We start from the raw sequence: 22,463 nt of genomic DNA, 5'->3' as shown, positions 1-22,463 counted from the left end.
GCAGTACTACTTTTCAAATTAAATTTTCATGTACCAATTCGGAATATGCAGAAAATGAACTTACAAATAGATTTAAGAATTGTTAAAATCAACACTGCGAAGCCATTGACTTTGCGATGGCCCGGTATTAACTGAAACAGTATTTCAAGTCCCTGAAGCTGAGGACACAAAATTAATTTGTTCAAAATTTATGTATAGTTTAAAATTAAAATGTAACCGGTCCACACATGATAGACGTAATAAACAATAAAGTTAATCCACCGAACTTTTTTATTTCTTGCGATAGATTTGCATAAACACTTCAATCCAATTAAAAATATTTGGACACAATTTGCTCTACACCCTTAATTCCTACTAATCAGTTTCATTATTGGCATATCTCAAGTCAAAATCAAGAAAAAGCCCAGAGTCAAAATCAGAAAATTTTCCAGACAGACACTACGGCGTATTTATGGAGATCGGGCTCAGATTCAGAAATACAATTGAAAAATTTTGTTTATGTTTTCACAAGCTGGTGAATTTTTAGAGTTCCCTTCTTCGGTGTCTGGATGAGATCAGAGTCAATATGCGTATACGTAAATACAAAATTACATAAATTTATTTATATTTAAATCAAATTTATTTCCATTATTTCACGAAATGGTACGACGGGTCTCAAAATTTACTATTAATATACAATGATCACAACTAAACACTGAATTCCAGTGTTGGATTTTATCTACAGCACATCACACGAATAACAGTTAAGCATTGACAAGAACATGTACCCCGTCAAGGCATTGATTTTATTTCCATTTGTGTATGTACAGTGCAAAAGTTTTCACCCTTTTGCACAATTGCTGCGCTGCACCGAGCTTGAACTCAGTTTGACCCATCTTTGGTTGGGTAAAATTTTTATTTAAATTTATTGTTCCGCAACCGATTGTCAGCTACACGGACAGGCATCACGCGTATTGAATTTGATCCAAGCAAGAAACCTATTAACACGAGCATAGATACCCGGATACCGTGGTCTTGCACAGCCGTACCCATATGACACCACACCGGCCACGATAAATTTGTTAGTCTTTGGATCTCTCACATGTAGAGGACCTCCACTATCACCCTGACAGGAATCTTTTCCTCCCTCGGGAACTCCGGCGCATAGCATATGATCGTTTATCTGAAAGCCGTAGTAGCCACTTTGGTTCTTACAGTCCTCGTACGACAGAATCGGTACGCTCAGTTTCTGCAACTGACTCGGAAACGTCCCATCGGCCAATTTACCCCAACCAGTTACGATGCCCTACAAGAGAAGAAACGTTTCATTCCAATTTCATCGTTTTAAAACCCTCAAAAAGTACTCACATCGTAACCCGCATAGGTTGGACCCTCCGGAGGCAAACAAACTGGATAGAGCAGATCGCCAAACGGCACCGTTGCGTTCAGCTTCAGCAAGGCAACGTCATTCGTGATAAAAACCAAAGCGTTCACAAACCAGTTGGTCATAATATATGAAACACGTCGCTCGAATGATTCCGGACCCGGATGCCGACGATCGTGAAGGAGAAATTTCACCGAAAACAAACTCCGATCGGTGTTAAAGACACAGTGGGCTGCCGTCAGCACGTAAAGTTCATTGATGAGCGATCCACCGCAAATGAATTTATTCCTATAGTACAGGGCAACCATCCACGGGAACTCGTATTCTTCCGTTTCCTGTCCCCCGATGACCCGGGATGAATTCGAACTTATACCGCATGCTAAAAATATAGTTTTGATTAGGCAATACAAACAGCTGTTGATGTTTGATTGGTCAACAAACTGCAAGCTTCACAGTTGCGGGCTTCTGCCCGATAGGCGAACACGCTCACGATCGGTAAACCAAAAACGGCGGTTATCCAAGTCCACAATCCGCGATTCGAAGATGGTGCCTTCCAAACAATTGGTTCATCCGAGGGTACCACCAGAGCGTTACCAACCTGTTCCAGTGTACCATTCTGGAATGACAAAATCAAACATAATGAAAAACCGTTATTTATCGGCGACCGTTTGTTAGTCAGTTAGCACCTAAGCGGCGAGTGCAAAAAAAAACTTCTCAAATATAGTTACGTTTTCTCGTGCTCCAAATTGACCGACCTGGCCCGAGACAACCGGAAATAACGCTTGCCAGCAGATAACGCCACTACTCGTTAGCAGGAGCGAAAGTAGCAGCAAGTCACGACAACCAACGGACGCCATTCGAAGCACACAACTGGTGAGCTTGGACTGATCGTTTCGGACTGGACCCGTGAAGCTCGAAGCTCTGGTTTGGTTGACGCTCTTCGTATCAGAGCCCAGCTGATGCTGTTGTCATTGTCGATAATCATACATGATCCGCTATAAAAGGGTGCATTCAGTTAATTTCCCCCAAAATATGCACATATCATGCCTCATGGGCTTGGGTTGCGAGTCCAACATGCGCAAAGAGAACGAATGAAATAATAAAGGGAAGCTAATCGAGAAAAAGTGTTCACTCTTTTTGTGTACAAAGTTACAAGTTACAAGTTTCAAGTCTGCAAAGAAAAACGGGGTGCTTTTTTGTATTAAACGTTACCACATCCGCATTTTAAATTTATTTCTTGAACTTGAGATTGGCGTATACTTATAGAGCTTTTAACAAAATCACACAGTATCTTCAAGGTAATTTTTTTTTGGCCTAAAAGTTGCCAAAAATCCTTTCCCTTTTATGACATACCATAATAAAGCTTTCGCAAAACAAAAAAAAAATAAGCTGTATAGGTGCTTTTGCCTGAGATAAAAACCTTTTTATGAATTTTTATTTGGTTGAGTTTATTTTAAATACACACTTTTTATTTTCAACAACATTCTCTTTGAAGTAATTTTAATAGATTTGTAATTATGAGTTTTTAAATCGTTAAATCAAGATAAGAAAGATGTTTTGTTTTTGCATTTCAAGCTATAAATGGTAGTTATCAATACCGGTACCGTAAACTGGGGTGACTTTGATCACCGGGGTGACTTTGATCACTGTACCTCTTTTTTGAAAATGTGGTAAAAAAGCGCTCGTAGTGCTTGGGACTTGTCGTAATCTTCACTGAATGCGTGGATATATGTTCGCATTGCTACTACTCATGCATTTTTTGCTATTTAAAGAGTGTTTTTCATGCTAAAATATTAATTAAAAATAAAGTGCATTTTTGGCGATTTTTGTTGCATACAAACAATCGGTTCAAGCAGATTCAAAACAACAAGTTGCAATACGTAATGTTTTTTTTATTTTGTTCCCAGATTTGTTCTTAAGATGAACAAATATTTTAACAATACATTTTATTGTTATTTTTGCAAGTTTTTCCTCAAAGGCAATGTTGAGTCCCAATATTCTCCACAGCGTATTACATATTTCTTCTTAACAAAAACCCAAGACGTCAAGTAACATGCAAATTTGGCCAATTTCATAAGTCATATTCCTCGTGGACTAGTTTTTGATGATTTTAGACCACCTTCTCTCTCAGTGGATAACAATTCATATATATTCTAAAAAATTTTGTATGAATCTTGTACATTCGCCATTATAAACTGTTCACGTAGAATGTGAATGGCCCCCAAATTGCTTTCCATATTTATAAACTCGTTTAAGCCGTTTTAGGCTGCTCAATTTAGTGAAAGTAGCAAAGTATTACACCAAATCCATCAAAATAATGAAGTGATCGAAGTCACCCCGGAATGATGATTGGTGTAAAATTTTTAGAGCATATTCAAAAACAGCAAAAATGTTGCTAAACATTTGAAATAGTGACTGAATCTTTTTCAATGCATGTCAGTACTTATTATTAAAATATCGAATAATATTGTTTTCAGTATATTCTGAAAATATTTGAGATTCAATAAAAAAAGTGATCAAAGTCACCCCAGTTTACGGTAATCATCAGTGATGCTGGACAAAAAGCGGTTTTGCGTGTCATGAGAAGTCATATTCATGTGCATTATTTCCCGAAACAGTATCAATGTGAATTGTAATAGAAATAACTTCTTTTGTTTTTCGTTAAACTGTCAAACATCCCAAAAATTTACAGCCTATTGCGGTAATATTTCGACTACACTAAGGCGTAATAAGCTGTTGCTCAATTACGTTATGCTTAAGCAAATTTTAAATATATAACCATAGCTATAGCAATATTAGATTTTTTACGCGGGGGAAACGTACCTTTTTAAAGAACCGCGTTCATTTGAAAACCCACGTAGAGAAACCGCGTTAACACAGATATTCGCGAAGAAAAACCGCGGTAATGAAAAATTCACATAAAGTAAGTAAAATAAGCCACCAAAAATGAATTTAAGAAAAAACGCTCGAAACGCTTTTACACCCGTATTTAAAATTATCCTCTTTTACGGTCATTCCGGATCCTTCGAAGAGCGAAAGTTTTTTTTTTGACTCATTGAATTTTTATTCAAAGAAATTTCTTTTTGAGCGTCTTAGTAGAATGGTAGAATGTGGACTGTCCACAGTCCACATAAACACTGATGATGGTTGTATGTAGCAACCGAAATACGTATCTGCGGACGGTATTCGATTAAAAGGGTATTCGATTTTTTGTAGTAGAATTAAATGGAAACATAACCTATTCTCAATATTCAAATTTTTAGTATCAATTAATTTCTATTAGACGGTTTTGGTTCCCAACCCGAGTTAGTTTGAAAATATGCGTGAACTTTGTTAAATTAACGCGATATCGCGTAAAAAATCACGTTGATTCGAAATTCCGCGAAAACAAAATACGTTTCACGGTGTGAAAATTTCGATTATTATCGAATTTTCATGTACCTCTGATTTTTTTTCGCAAAAATGTTGCCAACTGGATAAGAATCAAGGATCGGGAAGTTAAAAAATATTTCATCGGCGATTTTTTGAAAAACATGGATTTTAATTTTTTTAGCGCAAATCTACAAAAAAAAATTCCCTCTAACTTCACTAATGTCAGTCATATTAACATAGTCAGCAACCAGTGCATTTGAGGGTAATGCAGTGTCATTTAATTTCAAAAATTTAACAACTAAGCCAGTCATTTTACCACAGACAAACAGACGTACCACTCCATACAAAATTCTAAAAAACTGTGGTTCCGATTATTTTGTGCGACACGTACTGGGCATATTCCGCAAATGATAAACTTTCAGCCTTTCTGCTGTTTCTGGCAGCACAGCACGCGACTGTCTACTGAGTTCAAAGGTAAAAGGGCTGATGTGCACCACCGCTGCGGCGGTAATATTCCGCGTAATTGAAACTCATTTGAATTGACCGTTATTTTGATCCATGAATATAAATTTCAAGGTACCTCTGTTTGTCTGTGATTTAAGCATAGGAAATCACAGCAACCAATGCATTTGAGGATAGTGCAATGTCACTTTATTTCGAAAATTTTGCAAATAAACCATGAAGCTAGACCACGAGAAGTGTAGAAATTGGGTTTGCGCCTTGTGCTTCAAAAAAACTAAATCTACGAAGAGAATAGACGAGCAGTGGAAGAAAATGCTCTTTTCTCACTTTCTGCCTATGTATAACGAAAATGATAAAAAGTATCCTAGAGTTTTGTGCGGAAGTTGTTATCTGGGGGTGTACTGAAAGTCCAAAGTTAAGTCGAATGTGATCTAATTATTGTCAAATTACTTATTGCTGACGCACCTTTTCGAACAAGGTCTGAACATCGAGATATGCACGTCCACGATTCCAATAAAGATACTTAAATATAAATAACTTTGAATTTTTCAAAGGAAAATTGTTTTTCAATGAATTTATTTACCTAATCCGACAAAGATAGAACATTAAGGATATTTTCTCTACGAAAACCTAACTGCTATTCAACATCGCTTTGGAAGGTGTGATACGTGGGGCTGGTATCGACACGAGTGGCACGATTTTTAGAAGGTCTGTTCAGCTCTTTGGCTTCGCCGATGACATTGATATTGTAGCACGAACCCTTGCAAAGATGACGGAGACGTACATCAGACTGAAGGCTGAAGCTGGACGAATTGGACTGGCCATAAACGCTTCGAAGACCAAGTGCATGAGAGGAAGAGGTTCCAGAGAAGACAGTGTTAACCTCCCGCCACGAATTCATATTAGCGGTGATGAAATCGAGGTGGTAGACGAGTTCATGTACCTGGGCTCACTGGTGACTGCTGACAACGACACCAGCAGAGAAATTCGTCGACGCCTTGTGGCAGGAAATCGTGCCTACTTTGGACTCCGGAGGACGCTCCGCTCGAATAAAATCCGCCGCCGCACGAAGTTAACCATCTACAAAACACTGATCAGACCGGTAGTCCTCTACGGCCATGAAACCTGGACTATGCTCGTGGAGGACCAACTTGGGGTTTTCGAACGAAAGGTGTTGCGTACCATCTGTGGTGGAGTGCAGATGGAAGATGGATCATGGCGGAGGCGGATGAACCACGAGTTGCATCAGCTGCTGGGAGAACCACTCATCGTTCAAACGGCGAAAATCGGGAGACTACGGTGGGCTGGGCATGTCGTTAGGATGTCGGACGACAACCCGGTGAAAATGGTTCTTGATAACAACCCGACTGGAACAAGGCGACGGGGCGCGCAACGAGCAAGGTGGCTCGATCAAGTGGAAGACGACCTGCGGGGCCTCCGCAGACGACATGGCTGGCGAGCTGCAGCCATGGACCGAGTTGAATGGAGACGACTTCTTCGAACAGCAAGGGACACTTCGGCCTGGAGCTGATTGATAAGGTAAGGTATGAAAATTCGTTAACAATCGAAATTTATTTTCATCAAAATAACGGTCAATACAAATATATTCCCACCGCAGCGGTGGTGCACATCAGCCCTTTTACCTTTGAACTCAATAGACAGTCGCGTGCTGTGCTGCCAGAAACAGCAGAAAGGCTGAAAGATTATCATTCGCAGAATATGTCCAGTACGTGTCGAACAAAATAATCGGAAGCAAATTTTTTTAGAATTTTGTATGGAGTGGTACGTCTGTTTGTCTGTGGTAAAATGACTGGCTTAGTTGTTAAATTTTTGAAACTAAATGACACTGCACTACCCTCAAATGCACTGGTTGCTGACTATGTTAATATGACTGACATTAGTGAAGTTAGAGGGATTTTTTTTGTAGATTTGCGCAAAAAAAAATTAAAATCCAAATTTTTCAAAAAATCGCCGATGAAATATTTTTTAACTTCCCGATCCTTGATTCTTATCCAGTTGGCAACATTTTTGCGAAAAAAAATCAGAGGTACATGAAAATTCGATAATAATCGAAATTTTGACACCGTGCGTTTATTCAAAATTCTACCCAAAAACTCGTGAAAAAAAAAAACGCTGTAACTGTAACAGCAATATTATAATACACATATTTACAATCAATGATCGAAACTTGAACTTTTGCGTGCAAGTATTTTGCAAAACGATCCAGGAATTATCACAAATGTATTCCTTATTCTATTTCTCAAAGGTGCTTTTCAGGAGTTTTCGTAAGAAAAGTTGAGTAAGATATCTGTGTGATGTATACCAAATCTTCATTAGAATCGACGATGTTTTTTTTTTTTGTATTTTTTTATCTTTTAACATTAGAAGCAGTTTTATGCGTTTCTAAGCTAATTTTAGATCGTTTTCCATTGTAGCTTCTCGAGCTTTTAGAAACACTTTCGGCGGGTCTGAGCTCAATTTTGTTCCATTTTCTGTTTTGGAGATCACACGTGTTATAATAATCGTACAAGATCCGTTTAAACGATCATAAAATAGCCATAACGTAAATTTTCCTCAGAGCACCAATTTTAATTATAAATGTCTACGATTTGCAATCGTTGTTTGTTAGCTTTCGTGAACGAATGGTAGGGTAGGGAACGGCTTGAGCAGTAGCGCCTATTTTAATCAGTCGAAGAAAACAGGCCTCAAACTACTGCATTTTGATCAATATCGACAATTTCAATGATGAAAACGAAAACTTTGATTGCCTAGCTGTATTACGAATATAAGAAATACCGTTAATTACAAAGAAATCTGTGAACAATTGCAATTGAAACAAATCGACCTATATTGCAGCCATTGAGGAGCCACTTCGGGTGCTAAAAAACGCCTGCAAAACAGATGGAAACTGCTTAAAATAGGTTCGGGGTGATTGGAATAGTGTCCCTCGATTGGTAACTTTGATTGATGATTGTTATAGTTTGCTAACTTAGTTTTACATTTTGAAAACGAGCTCTGACAGAGCAAAAGATAGAGAACAGATTGATATACTACTGTTTGAGTTTCACCCAACACATTTCGAGTATTTCGTCTGAATACACAGGCGGCTCCTAAAGCTGCTTAGAATATGTTCCCTACCCTATAAATAGTGTACTGAGCAATTTCGACTTTGAAAGGTTAGGCATTGACGCCATTAAGGCCTGTACTCGAAAAAATGCACTATTTTTATCCGTGTGTAATATTTTTGTCCGAGGGTGCAATCCAATTTGGAATTATTTCCTATTTTGTCCTTTTTTGACCCGAGAAAGCACTTTTCGGTGACTCTGAGCTCAATTTGGATCATTTTCAATTTTGGCCTTAGGAAAAGCACTTTTCGGTGACTTTGAGCTCAATTTGGAATCATTTTCTTTTTTGGCCTTAGGAAGTACTTTTCGGTGATTCTGAGCTCAATTTGGGATCATTTTCTATTTTGGCCTTTTCTGGCCTTAGAAAGCACTTTTCGGCGTTCTGAGCTCAATTTGGGATCATTTTCTATTTCGGCCTCTTCTGGCTTTAGAAAGCACTTTTCGGTGATTCTGAGTTTGATTTGGGATCTTCTTTTTTTACCTTTTTGGCTTTAGGAAGCACCTTGCAGCGGTTCTGAGCTCAATCTGGAATTATTTTCTTTTTTTGGTCTTTTCTGGCCTTAAAAAGAACTTTCCGTCGATTCTGAGCTTCATTTAAGATCATTTTCTATTTTGGCCTTATCTGGCCTTATAAAAGCCTTTTCGACGATTTTGAGTTCAGTTTGGGATCATTTTCTATTCTGGCTTTTTCCAGCTTTAGAAAGGACTTTTCGACGATTCTGAGCTCAATTTGGGATCATTTTGTTTTTTGGCCTTTTCTGGCCTTAGGAGGCACTTTTCGGTGATTCTGTGCTCAATTTGGGATCAGTTTCTATTTTGGCCTTTTCCGGTTTTAGGAAGCACTTTTCGGCGGTTCTGAGCTCAATTTTGGATTATTTTCTGTTTTTGGCCTCTTCTGGCCTTAAAAAGAACTTTCCGACGATCCTGAGCTCAATTTGGGATCATTTTCTATTTTTTTTTATTTTTATATTCTGAGCTCAATTTGGGATCATTCTCTATTGCGGCCTTTTTTGGCCTTAGGAAGCACTTTTCAGCGATTCTGAGCTCAGTTTGGGATCATTTTCTATTTTGGCCTTTTTGGCCTTAGGAAGCACTTTTCGGCGGTTTTGAACTCAATTTTGGATCATTTTCTATTATGGCCTTTTCTGGCCATAGAAAGGACTTTTCGACGACTTTGAGCTCAATTTAGAATCATTTAATATTTTGGTTTTTTTCTGGCCTTAGAAAAGCCTTTTTGTCGATTTTATGCTCAGTTTGGGATCATTTTCTATTCTGGCCTTCTCTGGTCTTTAGAAGGACTTTTAGGCGATTCTGAGCTCAATTTGGGCCTTTTCTGGCCTTCGGAATAGGGTTTGCAATATTCCCGGGAATCGATTTCCCGGGAATCGATTTCCCGGGAAACGGGAATGAAAAATCGCAATTCCCGGGATTTCCGGGAACCGGGAACTGACAAATTCTTTAGCAAAGTGATATTTTAAAAGAAGTCCATCAGTAAAATGTAACAAAAAATTGTTTAAAATTTCATTCCCAATGAAAAACAAATAAAAAAAACAATGAAATACAAAACATTTTCACGTTAACATAAAAAATTCGTGATAGATTTTTGTAGCATATATTTGCAGAAGAGGAGAATTAAGGGTATTCATGTCGTTAAACAATCGCTTCAGATCCGCTGACAATTTTCCGTTAAGCTTAAAAATTTACTTGAGCGGTGACTTATTTTAAATAAACTGCGTCTCAAATCAAGTTTTCATTGACAAAACAACATTTCAAACCCTTTTGGAGTTTATATCATTATTGATTAGTACGTAAGATTCCAAGGAAGATTTTTGGTCAATTAACTACGTTATTTCGTTATTTCGCTGTTCGGTGGTTTTCTGTGACCGAGACAAACCGGAAGGAAACGATAAAATACTCAATAATCAGTTCAATACGACTCAGAATAAGTCAGTCTCAAAGCATTTGAAGGCTCACTGATTAACATGCAAAGATGATGTTTACGTTGAAAAACTATACTGACTTTGAGTTTTATTAAATGATTTATTTCAAGTAGCCCCAGTTGGACGTCTTTAATTTTATTGCAATAATGCCAATAAAACTATAGTGAATCATACAAAATTTTTCGTGAAACTCTGGAATCCCGGGAATCAATATTTCTGTTCCCGGGATCCGGGAATCCCTGGAAAAGCTATTTCCCGGAAAATCGTTCCCGGGATTGCAAACCCTACTTAGGAAGCACTTTTTGGCGATTCTGAGCTCCAAATGGAATTATTTTCTGGCCTTAAAAGGCACTCTTAGCTAAATTTGGTATCATTTTCTATTTTGGCCTTTTCTGGCGGTGATTCCGAGCTCAATTTGGGATCATTTTGTTTTTCGGCTTTTTCTGGCCTTAAGAAGCGCTATTTGGCGATTCTGAGCTCAATTTGGGATCATTTTCTATTCTGGCCTATTTGCAGCCAATCTTAGCACTGGAGAAGGCGCTATGTAAGCGTTAAAATGCGCATTTGCAAGTGATAAGTGAAAAGTAAAAAGTGATAGAATTAAAAAGTGAAGTGAAATAAAAGTGTAGTGTAAAAGTGTGTAGGTTCTGCCAACAGCTCGTGTATGAATCAATGAATCTTAAAAATCTCTTTTCGGCGATTCTGAGCTCAATTTGGGGTCTTTTTCTATTTGAGCATTTTTTTTTTGCCTCAAGAGGCACTTTTCGGCGATTCTTAGCTTAATTTGAAATCATTTTAGGAAGCACTTTTCGTCTATTGTGAGCTCAATTTTGGATCGTGTTCTATTTAGGCCTTTTCTTGCCTTGGGAAACAATTTTCGGTGATTCTGAGCTTAATTTAGGATCATTTTCAATTTTATCTTTTCCTGAGCGGCGGAGTGGAAGTGGAAGAAAATCGAAGATCCTATGAAGACCGGGAATGTAAAAAGATTTTGGGCCATAATGGAGGCCAAAGTTCGTAAATCGACCAAGGTGTTTAAGCACGAATTGGAATAGAAGAAAGAATGGATGAAAGAGACCAAAACGGTCGGCTCCACCATTTCCCAAATTTTAATAAGATGTCTCAAGGGAAACGTGCGGGCTTCCAACGATGGAAAGGTAATTGAATAGAGTAATAATGTTGAAACTTAATCCATATGTATTAGTTCATTCACCGAAAATTCCAATATAATCCTACTTAAAATAATTTTTTTCGAACACTTTTGAATTATTCTATAATTCTATATAGAAATAACTAATAGCTATATAGAATTAATTAATATAGAAATAACTAACTATATAGAAATAACTTTCTCATGCGAACTCCTCTCATTGGATGCAGTATATTAGCACATACTAAACTTGTGTGGTCGATAAAAATAATTAGATACATTCAGCAATTATTAGTGTGACCTTGTTCGGACAAATGACAGTACAATTCCCAGCACGTGCCAGACAAACGCCCGGGTCTCTACAATCGTAGTTTTTTATTAACATTCCAGCGTATTGTTCGTTCTGAATAATGTAACATTGCTCAACAATGGAACTTTCTAGATGGCAATAAAATTCGCAATCACCCCCCGTTGCGCACTACGCCGGCGGTTCGCACAGGCAGCCGTCTTTCGCGTTGTTCTTAATCCACTGCAGGTACCGGTTCACCCGAGTGTACACTCCCGGATAGTTTGGTTTAGCGCATCCCTCTCCCCAGGATACGATTCCGACGATTTGCCGGTCGGTTGCGTCACCAATCTGCAAAGGTCCTCCGCTGTCACCCTAAAAAAATTTGAATTGTCAATCAATGATGTTTACTTCCAGTCGGTCCGCTTCTTACCTGACAAGCGTCACGTCCACCTTCGGAATAACCAGCGCACATCATGTTGTCGGTAATTCTCGACGGTCGGTATGCACTCTTCTTGCATTGTTGGTTTGTCATAATAGGAACATTAACCCGCTGCAGTGCTTGCGACAAGCTTCCGTTGGATAGTTTCCCCCATCCGGTCACTGTGCCTTCCATACCGGCGAAGCTTTTACCCGGAGTCGGTAAACAAACCGTTATAAAATGATCCTGAACGTTCAGGCTGCTCTGGAGCTTCACCAGTGCGATATCGTTGTTGAACGTATCGATGCTGAAGCGATCATTTCCGTACAGCTTTTCCACCGCCTTCGGGACCATCAACGAGTTCTTCGGGTCGTACAGTTTGACGGTGATTTGGTTTGCTTTGAAATTCAGCACACAGTGGGCCGCAGTCAGCACGTACCGATCGCTGATCAGCGATCCTCCACAGTAGAAGGTACCCCGGTACAGCAGCATGGCCATCCAGGGAAACTCGTTGATGTCTGCCTTGATACCACCGACTATGCGGGACGTCACCAGCGAGACACCGCATGCTGCAAATGAGAAATGATGGGTTTTTGTTTAGTCATGAAATGTGTTAGAAACAAATTTTCTCAATACTATCTAGATATAAAAGTGAACGTGTATATGTAAGTATGCCATCACTGCAGTAAGTTTGGAATGATTTCCACCAATCTTAGACTTACATAATACAATAACAATAATGGGGGGGTGAAGTTAACAAGTAAACTAAAAGAAAAAAATTTTTTCTACAACTTCTTGAACAAATATAGAGATATCTGGTTAATGAAACGTAAGTGAAGGCGGAATATGGGTAACTTCCCTGACAAATGTTCTATGAGGGCATTGGTCGAGGTGATATCCCTAGCAATTTCAAATTTCGTTTTTACCGATAAAAGCGCAAAAAGGTTATTTTCAGCTGCAGATAAAAATGACTCAAACTTCGGTTGGGAAAGAACGAGAAAGTGTATATTTGTACTTTCTGGAATTTATCACCCCATAACAAAGAATGAAAACAAAATGTAATACTAAAAATTTCAATAAAAAAAATCACTGTTAGGATGTACACTACATCTGAACTGAAAATGTGATTGTTTTTCTTGTCTCATATAGCCTTTAACCTTTTGTTCATTGTTTGAGTAATTGATAATTGAAAAATATATGACTTGAAAACCAATCCTCCCAGCTGGTACGATGCTGGCCTAACAAGTCAGTTGTCGTAGGTTCAAGTCTCGGCTCGGGAGAGACTGTTGGTCTCAGTTGTCCTGTAACGTTTGCAATGAAAAAATGGACAAAATGGACAAATTGCCGATTTTTTATGGATTTACCTTAAATCGCACTGACGAAACCAATCATGCGTCATAAATCATAGTAACCCATGAGTGAGCAAATAAAAATTAGACAGCTCTATGAGTCAAACACTAACAGTGATGGCGAAAAAAGTGAAACTACTCCGTTCAGAAGTGTGCGCGATCAAAGAACGGTACCTCGGCGCGTCAAAAGCGGACATCGTGCGGCACTTTGTGGACCCCGGGTATGCCCGTTCCGGCATCTACAACATCTTGACACTATTGGACAACGAGCAGAGCATTGAAAGGAAGCCCGGTTCCCGACGGCCAACGACCCTGAGCGACAAGAAACTTCAAAGGATGCTGCCAGAAGTTGCGTCGTTCTTTAAGAAATACCATGAGGGCGAAGACACGGTGTTCTGGCCAGATTTGGCGTCGGCCCACTACTCGAAGCGATCGTTGGAGGAGATGGAGTGGCCGAATCCGCACAACGTCCCCCAGCTGCGTCCCATCGAGAATTTCTGGGCAAACTTGAAGCGCAAGATCTATTCCAACAATTTTGTTGTGAAAACGGAGGAGGAATCAATAAAAAAAACAAAGAAAGAGCTTAAAAACATGCCTACACGCATGTTTTCGTCCGCCATGGCGAATATTCCGTTGAACTGCCGGAAGGCCGCTCGCATTTTTGCAAATAAGATAATATAATTACCATTAATGGTGCCGACCGGGATACGAGTAACCTTAGTGGAGAATGGGTAACCAACCCCCGGTGGAAACTATGCTCGTATGCTGACCTGGAAGGGGGATCGTACGCGGCTGTATCCCCATGTTAGGGGCGGTGTACAACAGCGTATGATCCGGAGCGGGCGGCTGAATCATGAAACGCGGTGTCTCGCCAGCTATATCAAAGACGGCAGCCCCGTCGCGAGACTAGGTATCGCAGCCCTAGTAAGGCAAAGCAAAGTTGAAAGAGGCCGATCGGCGAGCTCTTGTTGTTTTTGAGCGCAGGGTTTTGCGTTCAATCATTGGCGGCAAACTAGAAAATGATATTTGGCGTAGACGCATGAACCATGAAGAATACCAGGTCTACAAATCGGCTAGATATAGTTAAGCGAATAAAACACGGCAGGTTGCAGTGGGCTGGGCATGTAGCTAGAATGCCGGAAGAACGACCAGTGAAGACTATGTTCAACAGAAATCCCGATACAGGACGTCGACTTCGAGGTAGGCCCCCCACTCGTTGGCTGTTTGCCGTCGACGAGAATGACCGCGAAATAGGTGTCAGGGGAGATTGGAGGATAGCAGCCCAAGACCGAGGGACATTGACGTAAAAATAAAGTAAAGTAAGTAATTACCATTAACGGGAAATTTATCCCTTTTTAATCACCATCTGAAAAAAGCCCATTTTTACCGCAATCGTTACACTAACAGTTGGCTGCGAAGTCTGTGTATAATAAGCAGAAGGTCGAGTTCCGAATCGGAATGTACCACCAAGGCTTTGCCTTTTTAAGACTTGAAAACCACAGATCTGATCAAGATGATGTCAAGAACAGTTGCAGTTGCACATAATTGAATATTTTGAGCAAAAAAAGAACTTAATAATTCTCAATTGAAAAATGTCAAAATTAAAATGACTTTAACAAAGAAAATGTTCTCAAAGAATAAAGTGGCGAAACGTTTCGGTATTCATCCGGCGAGCGTGAAATCCATCATCCACAAGTTCGGGGAACATTATACGATCGATAATTTGCCAGAAAGAGGCAGAGAACCAAGACCTGGCCGCAATCTGGACCTGAAAGTAGTCAAGGTCATCAAATGGCACCGACCGATGTTGATACGGGATTTGGTGGAAATACTGAGACGTAGAACAAAAACAAGGATGTCAGGAAGGTAAAACGAAAACCCTTCCAAGGGTGTCAGGATGGTCTACCTACATACATATAAATGGGGGTTGCTCAGGTATGCTCTTCAGCAGTCCCCATAAGCACTTATGATGGTTTTTCTTCACAAACTGTGAAAATAAAGCTTGATCCACTTAATATTTTGTCGCAGCTTTCTATTTACTGTTGCGCATCTAGTGCCGGCTACAAGGAAACGATGACAGCGCAGTGATGAAAAAGGTTTATTTACATGATGATAAAAGTTTCATCAACCTCTAGTCAGTAGATCAAAAGTTTTTGACGATGTACCATGAAAAACGTGAGAAAATTTTGCACACTCACGTTGAAAATCCAACATGGTCCGATGCAAAAATTACAAAGTGCCTCACATTCCCCAAATCGATCAGTGGAACTCTAACGCTGGATCGCACAGTTGGAAATCGCAAGCCATTAGCCCAATTTTTGGCGTCAGCTGTTTCAGAATATTTTTCCTACAATTTTCTAGTGCTTAAATCCAAAATTTTGTTGCAATATCATGGAATCTGATTTTTTTATAACTTTACAAAGCTGAAGTTTTTTGAAAAATTTTTGAAAAAAGTACATTACCATGGAACGGGGTGAAATTGATCGATTTTAATAATATATTCCAATTAACTAGCTTCATGTACATTTGTCCCGGAAAAGTATATACTAAACAAGTACATACTGGTATATGCTCTAGAAAACCTCTATGGCTGTTGGCAAAATTTCTATCGTCTACTTCATGAAATAAAATTGAGAATTCTATAAGGTACTATGAGATGAATCGGGGTGAAATTGATCACGCTTAAAATCCATACATTCTATTGGAAATGTGTTTTTTCTCGATATGTTCATAATGAATGATGAATTCTGAACTGAAAAATATCATTCACAGCTAGTTTGGTAACAAAAATAACAATATTTCAGGTTAAAATTTATTCATTTTGGTTCGCGAGCTGCACTTTGCTAAACTTGCTCTCATTTGATCATCGTTAGATCGATTTTAATTCGGTTTGTTGCAAAAGCTCAAAAACTAGCTCTGCGATTAAAATCCTTGTGGTTTCATGCGAATTCATCAGTATTACTTTGATGGTATGGAATAATCATTGTTGAACTTTTATCAAACTTTACTCATTTCTTCAAATTTGACATAATAAACCCTCAATTAAGATTACTTTAAGTAAATTCAATACTTTTTTTTTTGTTACTTAGAAACTTGTTGGATCAAATTTGATTGAGTTGTGACTGAGTTAGAAGAATTTTTGGAAAATATGTAAAAATGCACCGGACATGCAAGGGTTACCTTTGACAGGCATGTGAATCATTCAAAAGTTGCATTTTAGGACACGTAAACATTGCCTAGTGTTGTAAGATCAGTATCTTTTATCACGAGTTTTCAGGTGATCAATTTCACCCCACTGATCAGTTTCACCCCATTCCACGGTACTTCGAAACGTTCTGCAGCTTTAATGGTTGCTTGGGATTTTTTTGGCGTCAGAGGCAAAGTTGTCCAAATGCCATGCAAAATAAGTCTCTTTCGTTAGATATTGTGAAATTTGGTCATAGTAGGCCTGGCACTAGAAAAATTAATAAAAAAGCAGCTTAAAAGTCTTGTTGTCGCAGTTTGCCACGGTTGTGACTACATCCAAAATATAGGCAAAAACAAAAGCTTTCAATTGCATACTGTCCGCTGTAGCGTAAAACTAAAAATTGTAAAATTGTCGCTTCAGAGAGAAATGCAATAACAGATTTTTTTATTATAGACCGTTCCGATAATTATAAATACACTTACGATCAACCGTCATTTCAAATAACGTGCAGTATTCAACCAAACGTTGGCTGCGTCCTGTTGTTTACATCCAAAAGAAACAGATGCTGTCATTTTATCTAACATTTAGTGCGAAATTTTGAAAATGCGTGGCCTTTCTCCCGAGCAAAGAAAGCGAATTGTGCACAAATGGGGCACCGTGAGTGGTCTTTCTATAAGAAAATTAGCCAGAGAAGAAGGAATAAGTGTCGGAGCAGTTCAAACCGCATTGCGGAAGTATTGTGAAAAGTGCACATTTACTGATGCCCCAAGACGTGGTAGAAAACCCGGGCCTGTTGATCCCACAATGGAACAAAAGGTTAAGGAATATTACAAGCGGCATCTTTCAGTATCAGTACGAGATGTGGCGAGAGAGCTTGGAACCTCGGCGAGTAACGTTATGCGTGCCAAGGGAAGAATGGGTCTGCAGACCCGTCGGAAGCAGAAGCAGCCAAAACGAAATCCAAAACAAACTGAATCTGTGAAACCGAGAGCTCGGAAGCTTTATGACAAACTTCTGACCAAAAAGTGGGGTGTGTTACCGAAACCTACATAAAACTTGACTATAAGACTCTGCCAGGACCGCAATTTGCCCAGTGAAAGCCATTTACACCGAAAAATTCGGCAAGAAGGTAATGGTTTGGCAGGCCATTTGTGAATGTGGGAAAATATCTCGTCCATTCATTACGAATGACACAATGAATGGTAAAATTTACGTGAAAGAGTGTTTGCAGAAAAGGTTGTTACCCATGGTTAAGCAGCGTAACAATCCTCCAATCTTTTGGCCCGATCCATTACTCTAAGGATGCACTAGGGTGGTATAAAACAAATAATGTCACATGTGTCCCAAAGGAGATGAATCCTCCAAACTGCCCTGAAATTCGCCCTATTGAAACTTTTTGGGCTTTGACCAAGGCAAAGCTGTGGAAATATGTCAAACCAGCGGACAATGTTGAAAAATTCAAAAAAAATTGACTTAAAGTGGTAAAAATGGTCGGAGAACACACTGTGCAAAAGCTTATGAGTAGTGTTAAGAGAAAAGTTAGAGAACTCGCGTATCCTACGAAAAAAAAATTCCAAACTTGAATTGAAACTGGAAAGAAAACACTTATTATCTATATTTCCCAATATTCCCGAAAAATCCTGTATTTTTTGTTTTATTCAAGAAAGAAGATGTATTTATAATTTCCGGAACAGTCTATATATATTTTTCTAAACTTGAATTTCTATCTAGGATTTGATTTAATCAAAACCATAATACTCCATTGATTTGCGATGTCGGCATTAATCTGTTAAAGGACAAAATGTAAATATGGGCAAAAATGACAAAATTTAGCATTGAAAAGTAATACGTGTTGTCATTGTTTCATTGTTTCATTCTTATTATTTCTTACAATGGTTGAGGGAAATGCGTCAATTTCTTAACAAATCTAACTTCTGCTCAACACTGTTATGCTTGTGAAACTACAAAATCAGAGTTTAACAACATTGAAAAGATGCGGACATTAAACGTAAATGAAGATAATTTGAATTATTTGTTTTAAGTGCACGATTTATAATTCTTATCGATTGGGTTTCAAGCGCTGGCGAAAATCTGGGTTCAAAACACAGTATGAAGCCACCAAGAAAAAAATCAGGTTAGACCAAATCGATGTTTCAGGTCAGCAACATCAATTTATGGAAAGGATGTCCGAAGAGGTTCAAGAGAAGAGTAATTAAATGATTAAAGGTAATAAGGCCACTATAAATACTATTTTCATTTTATGACCTCTTCAAAAAGGTGGAAAGTTGGAAGGGGAAAAAAAAGTTCAAACCGTTTTTTTTAATATTTTTCGACATCTTATATGCTCAATTTAGGAACAAATAAGTTTAGAAACAGTGAGAGTGTCGTCAAAAGTCAAGCCAAACTATTATAAACAATGATAAAGTGTTATTTTTAAACATTCATTTGAATGCAAGCTACGAACATCGTAACTTGCATACAAATTTTCATTAAAGATATTCCTTTTTTTCTCAATGTTAATTTTGAACCTCAATCTAGAATGTTTTTCATTAAAAGCAATGGTTTGTTGTTTGATGTTTTACCATTGCCATAGGTAAGCAGCATAATAATGAATGGTTCACGAGACGAAACGAAATAAACGAAAAAAAAATTGAAATTGATTGAAAAGAATAAAATGTCGATCACCTATCATTACCATTGCATGCGGACATATCAGATAAAACTTTAACGGATGTTTAAAATTTTTCGGGATCTTATCACCGGGTGAAAATCAGCGAATGAAAAAAGTGTTGTTGCCCTGACAAAATGATGGGTTCTAGGTATTGTTACCAGATAAGATTGTTGTTGTTTCAATGCAAAAATTGTTCGTAAGTATCTGCTTTCACACTTTCTAATTTCTTTTTACCATGTAGGTAAATGGAAAATTTATTCCTAATTAATCTATTTCTAGCTTTTTTTTTGATAAGAGTCATTTATCTTATCTCGCTTACACTTTTGCTTTATTTGCCTTTCTATCTGAGTTGTGCTTTCTGTGCTCTCTCCAGAATTCAAATTCACCACAATAGAAAGCAAAATAGTTTTCACCTCACCATAGCACTGACAAAAGTGTTTTAAGCCATAATGAAGCGGGTTTCAGATTTTTAGTTAGTACGCCTCTAATTCATTTTACTTAACAGCGGCATCTCGCCGAATTGATTTTCAGGACTCTTGCTCCCTTTTTTAGCGTTAGTAAAGAAAGCTACAAAAAGTCAAGCGGGGATTCAAATTCATCTGTGAAAAGTTCTAGGAAACATTACGCTATCATTCGAAGTGCAAGCGGAATTCTCAGGCATTAAGTACCACATTCTCCGAAAAAATTGAAATTAATAACTTGTAATATTCATTCCATCCACGGGAACGGTAAAACTTTAACGTTACAGGAAAGAAAATAAAATTCAGGTTCTGTTAAGCCGGTTGAGAATACAGAATAAAAAAATGGAATAAAAATATCCAACTTCCTTCGATATACGATTTAATCGTGAACAATATTGTGTGTCTATGGCTTGAAAAACCTACAGAATCTGGAACTGTAAGGAAATGCTAAACTAATCAGGAAGTCAAAATTTTTTTAGAAAAATAAGGCATTTTTTGGCTGTATGAAATAATTGCTCTGATAATCTAAATTTGCATACTGTGCATTCACATATCTAGTTAAACTTTCTTTAGTTCCTTCAACTGTAGTTTTCTCCTCTCTTTGTTTTATTATTAACGCTCATCCTTATATTCGTTGGGCAGTTTATGCCTATTGTTTCAGCAGTTGTTTCCTCTGCATTTTGAATTATCACAACAGAAAGATAAATGACCCGGACCTCAGACCAAGAAACCTGCCCCACTGTCAAAAGCAGAACTTCTAATCTACCAGTTACACTTTTCCACTCCGGTATTTACAGAAGGCAGCTTGAAACTTTGTTAAAGCAAGCACTCTCACTGGCATTTGTTAGTCATAATGTCCGACCGAACATCACTAGCCTAAAGATTCGTATATTTACTGCACTTTGGACAATTGGCGCTCGGTTTCGTTGTGTCCTGCGTCTCCGCTTGGCCGCCGAACGTCAGCACGTTTGCCAGCCAGGACAGCAGCGGGTTTCGGGCCCGCAACTTCGCGTACTGTGACATCACTGGTGTTACGTAAACTTCATAGTTGATCTTGTTGTACTCATCCCGGTCACTCTGCAATCCGTAAATTCGGTTCAAGTTTTTCAATCTCTCCAATCGTCGTTCATTCACATGTTCTGCCCTGCAGCACATCAGGACTGGCAGGCTGCACACAACAAACACGAATATCCTCATTTCGTTCGGTTCTTTCAGTCACACACAGCCTTCAGCTCGGATGTGCATCCGATCAGATGCGATCCGCTGAGGTCGCAACTCACTACCGGATTCACCACTGCCGCCGACTCTTGGGCGCACTGTAAACAAATTTCTTTCTTCAGAAGTTTTCGGACGGAACCCGACGCGGAACGGAACGGACCATCGACTTCCTCGTGTTGACTCACTTGAGCTCACTGCTGCAACCGCGGCAGCGTCAACTTATACGAACCCACATCGGAACATTATTTCACTTTATCTCTTTGAACAGCAGAGTCAACAAATGAAAAAAATAATTGGAAAAAAGTTACCCGACTCACCGCGATCCACAATGCCCTACCATTCGATGTCGAAGTGCCCGTCAATAGGCTTCCAATAGCCTATAGCCTGCGGGGACTTAATGGAAGTGGCGATCCTCCCACTTACACACACTTCCACCTACCGATGCATCCGTCGTCGTCGGTCGGGTGGTCGGGTCGATTCGGTACTACTAACTCAATTGGTGCTGTATTGTGAACAGCCGCACATCATTCACCATCGTTGCGCAGTGATTACGTTAGTAACTGGAGAAAAAATAAGAAGCCGAATACTCACAACCCTGTTATTATATGATTGTTCAACAACTCTCCCGTTAAATCAGCATCCGTCGATCTTAAATCCAGTTTAGGTTGCACTCCGCCGCAAGAAACCGAAGTCGAACGAGAGGACAATCCTTCCTACTTTCAGTTTTCAGCACCCACATCACAGCCGGTATGGAAATTATGTAACAATGATCGTCTATCTTTCTTTCTCGCTTCAAACGCGTTAGCTGAATGAGCGCGAAAGCCATCTGTAATACGTAAAGGTCCAGTTGTCTGTGGTGGCTTCCGTTTTTATTCGTGCACAAGGCAACGGGCACCTTCCCCGATGTAGGGCGGTGTACCAAACGATGATTGCTTGGAGTGATCGCTTCCGTTTTTCTGCTTGGTTAAATCGAACCTGTCGGTTCGATAAGAAAGAAATTAATTTTGAGAGAAATCGATCAACCGAAGAGGTTTTCTCAAGTAACGAGAATGTTATGTTTAAAAGCTCAAGCCCGCTTTAATCACCATCAGATTTTAGTGATATTGGTCTCAAAGTTCGTGTAACTCTGGTCGATTGCAGAGTAATCAGTTGTTATAAAGATGGTTCCGAATTATAGGTTGATTTGGTATCTCACTAGTTGAATTAATCTTTTCGCACTTTGCTGTCAACGCGTTTTCTGCTGTAAATTTGCCACCAGTGAAGGCCAGCAGAAACACTTGTTGACAATTTCACATTTGTTTGCCATCAACAGGCATGTAGCCAAGGGAGAAAATAGGAGAGGAATTGAAATTAGTGTATTACAACGCGAACAAAAGGGGTTAGAATGCGGAATGTTATACATGATTTAAAGCCATTGATTTATATGTAAAAGAAAAAAAATCGTGTCATTTGCAGTCG

General features: G+C 38.9%; 1 protein-coding gene across 1 annotated transcript; it reads right to left on the bottom strand.

The window, feature by feature from the left end:
- Nucleotides 1-630: 630 nt before the first annotated feature.
- On the bottom strand, nucleotides 631-21,303 carry LOC129717419 (transmembrane protease serine 9-like). The gene is made up of 7 exons (XM_055667305.1): nucleotides 20,684-21,303; nucleotides 12,132-12,688; nucleotides 11,895-12,073; nucleotides 2,092-2,284; nucleotides 1,805-1,979; nucleotides 1,348-1,742; nucleotides 631-1,285 (listed from the first exon to the last, which is right to left on the bottom strand). Exons 1-7 carry the CDS (start codon nucleotides 20,982-20,984, stop codon nucleotides 926-928), a joined length of 2,160 nt encoding a protein of 719 aa, XP_055523280.1. The 5' UTR covers nucleotides 20,985-21,303; the 3' UTR covers nucleotides 631-925.
- Nucleotides 21,304-22,463: the final 1,160 nt, after the last annotated feature.

This window comes from Wyeomyia smithii, chromosome 1 (genome assembly GCF_029784165.1).
Source record: "Wyeomyia smithii strain HCP4-BCI-WySm-NY-G18 chromosome 1, ASM2978416v1, whole genome shotgun sequence".
Taxonomy (NCBI): domain Eukaryota; kingdom Metazoa; phylum Arthropoda; class Insecta; order Diptera; family Culicidae; genus Wyeomyia; species Wyeomyia smithii.
The sequence above is the reverse complement of the archived record's forward strand: the minus strand, read 5'-3'. Positions and strand labels throughout refer to the sequence as shown.

Coding starts and splice junctions, on each gene's coding strand:
- LOC129717419 (XM_055667305.1), bottom strand. CDS start 20,984: ATGAGGATATTCGTGTTTGTTGTGTGCAGCCTGCCAGTCCTGATGTGC. Junction 12,074..12,131: donor GTGGACGTGACGCTTGTCAG/GTAAGAAGCGGA, acceptor AAATTTTTTTAG/GGTGACAGCGGAGGACCTTT. Junction 2,285..11,894: donor TGCCTGTGCGAACCGCCGGC/GTAGTGCGCAAC, acceptor CAACCAAACCAG/AGCTTCGAGCTTCACGGGTC.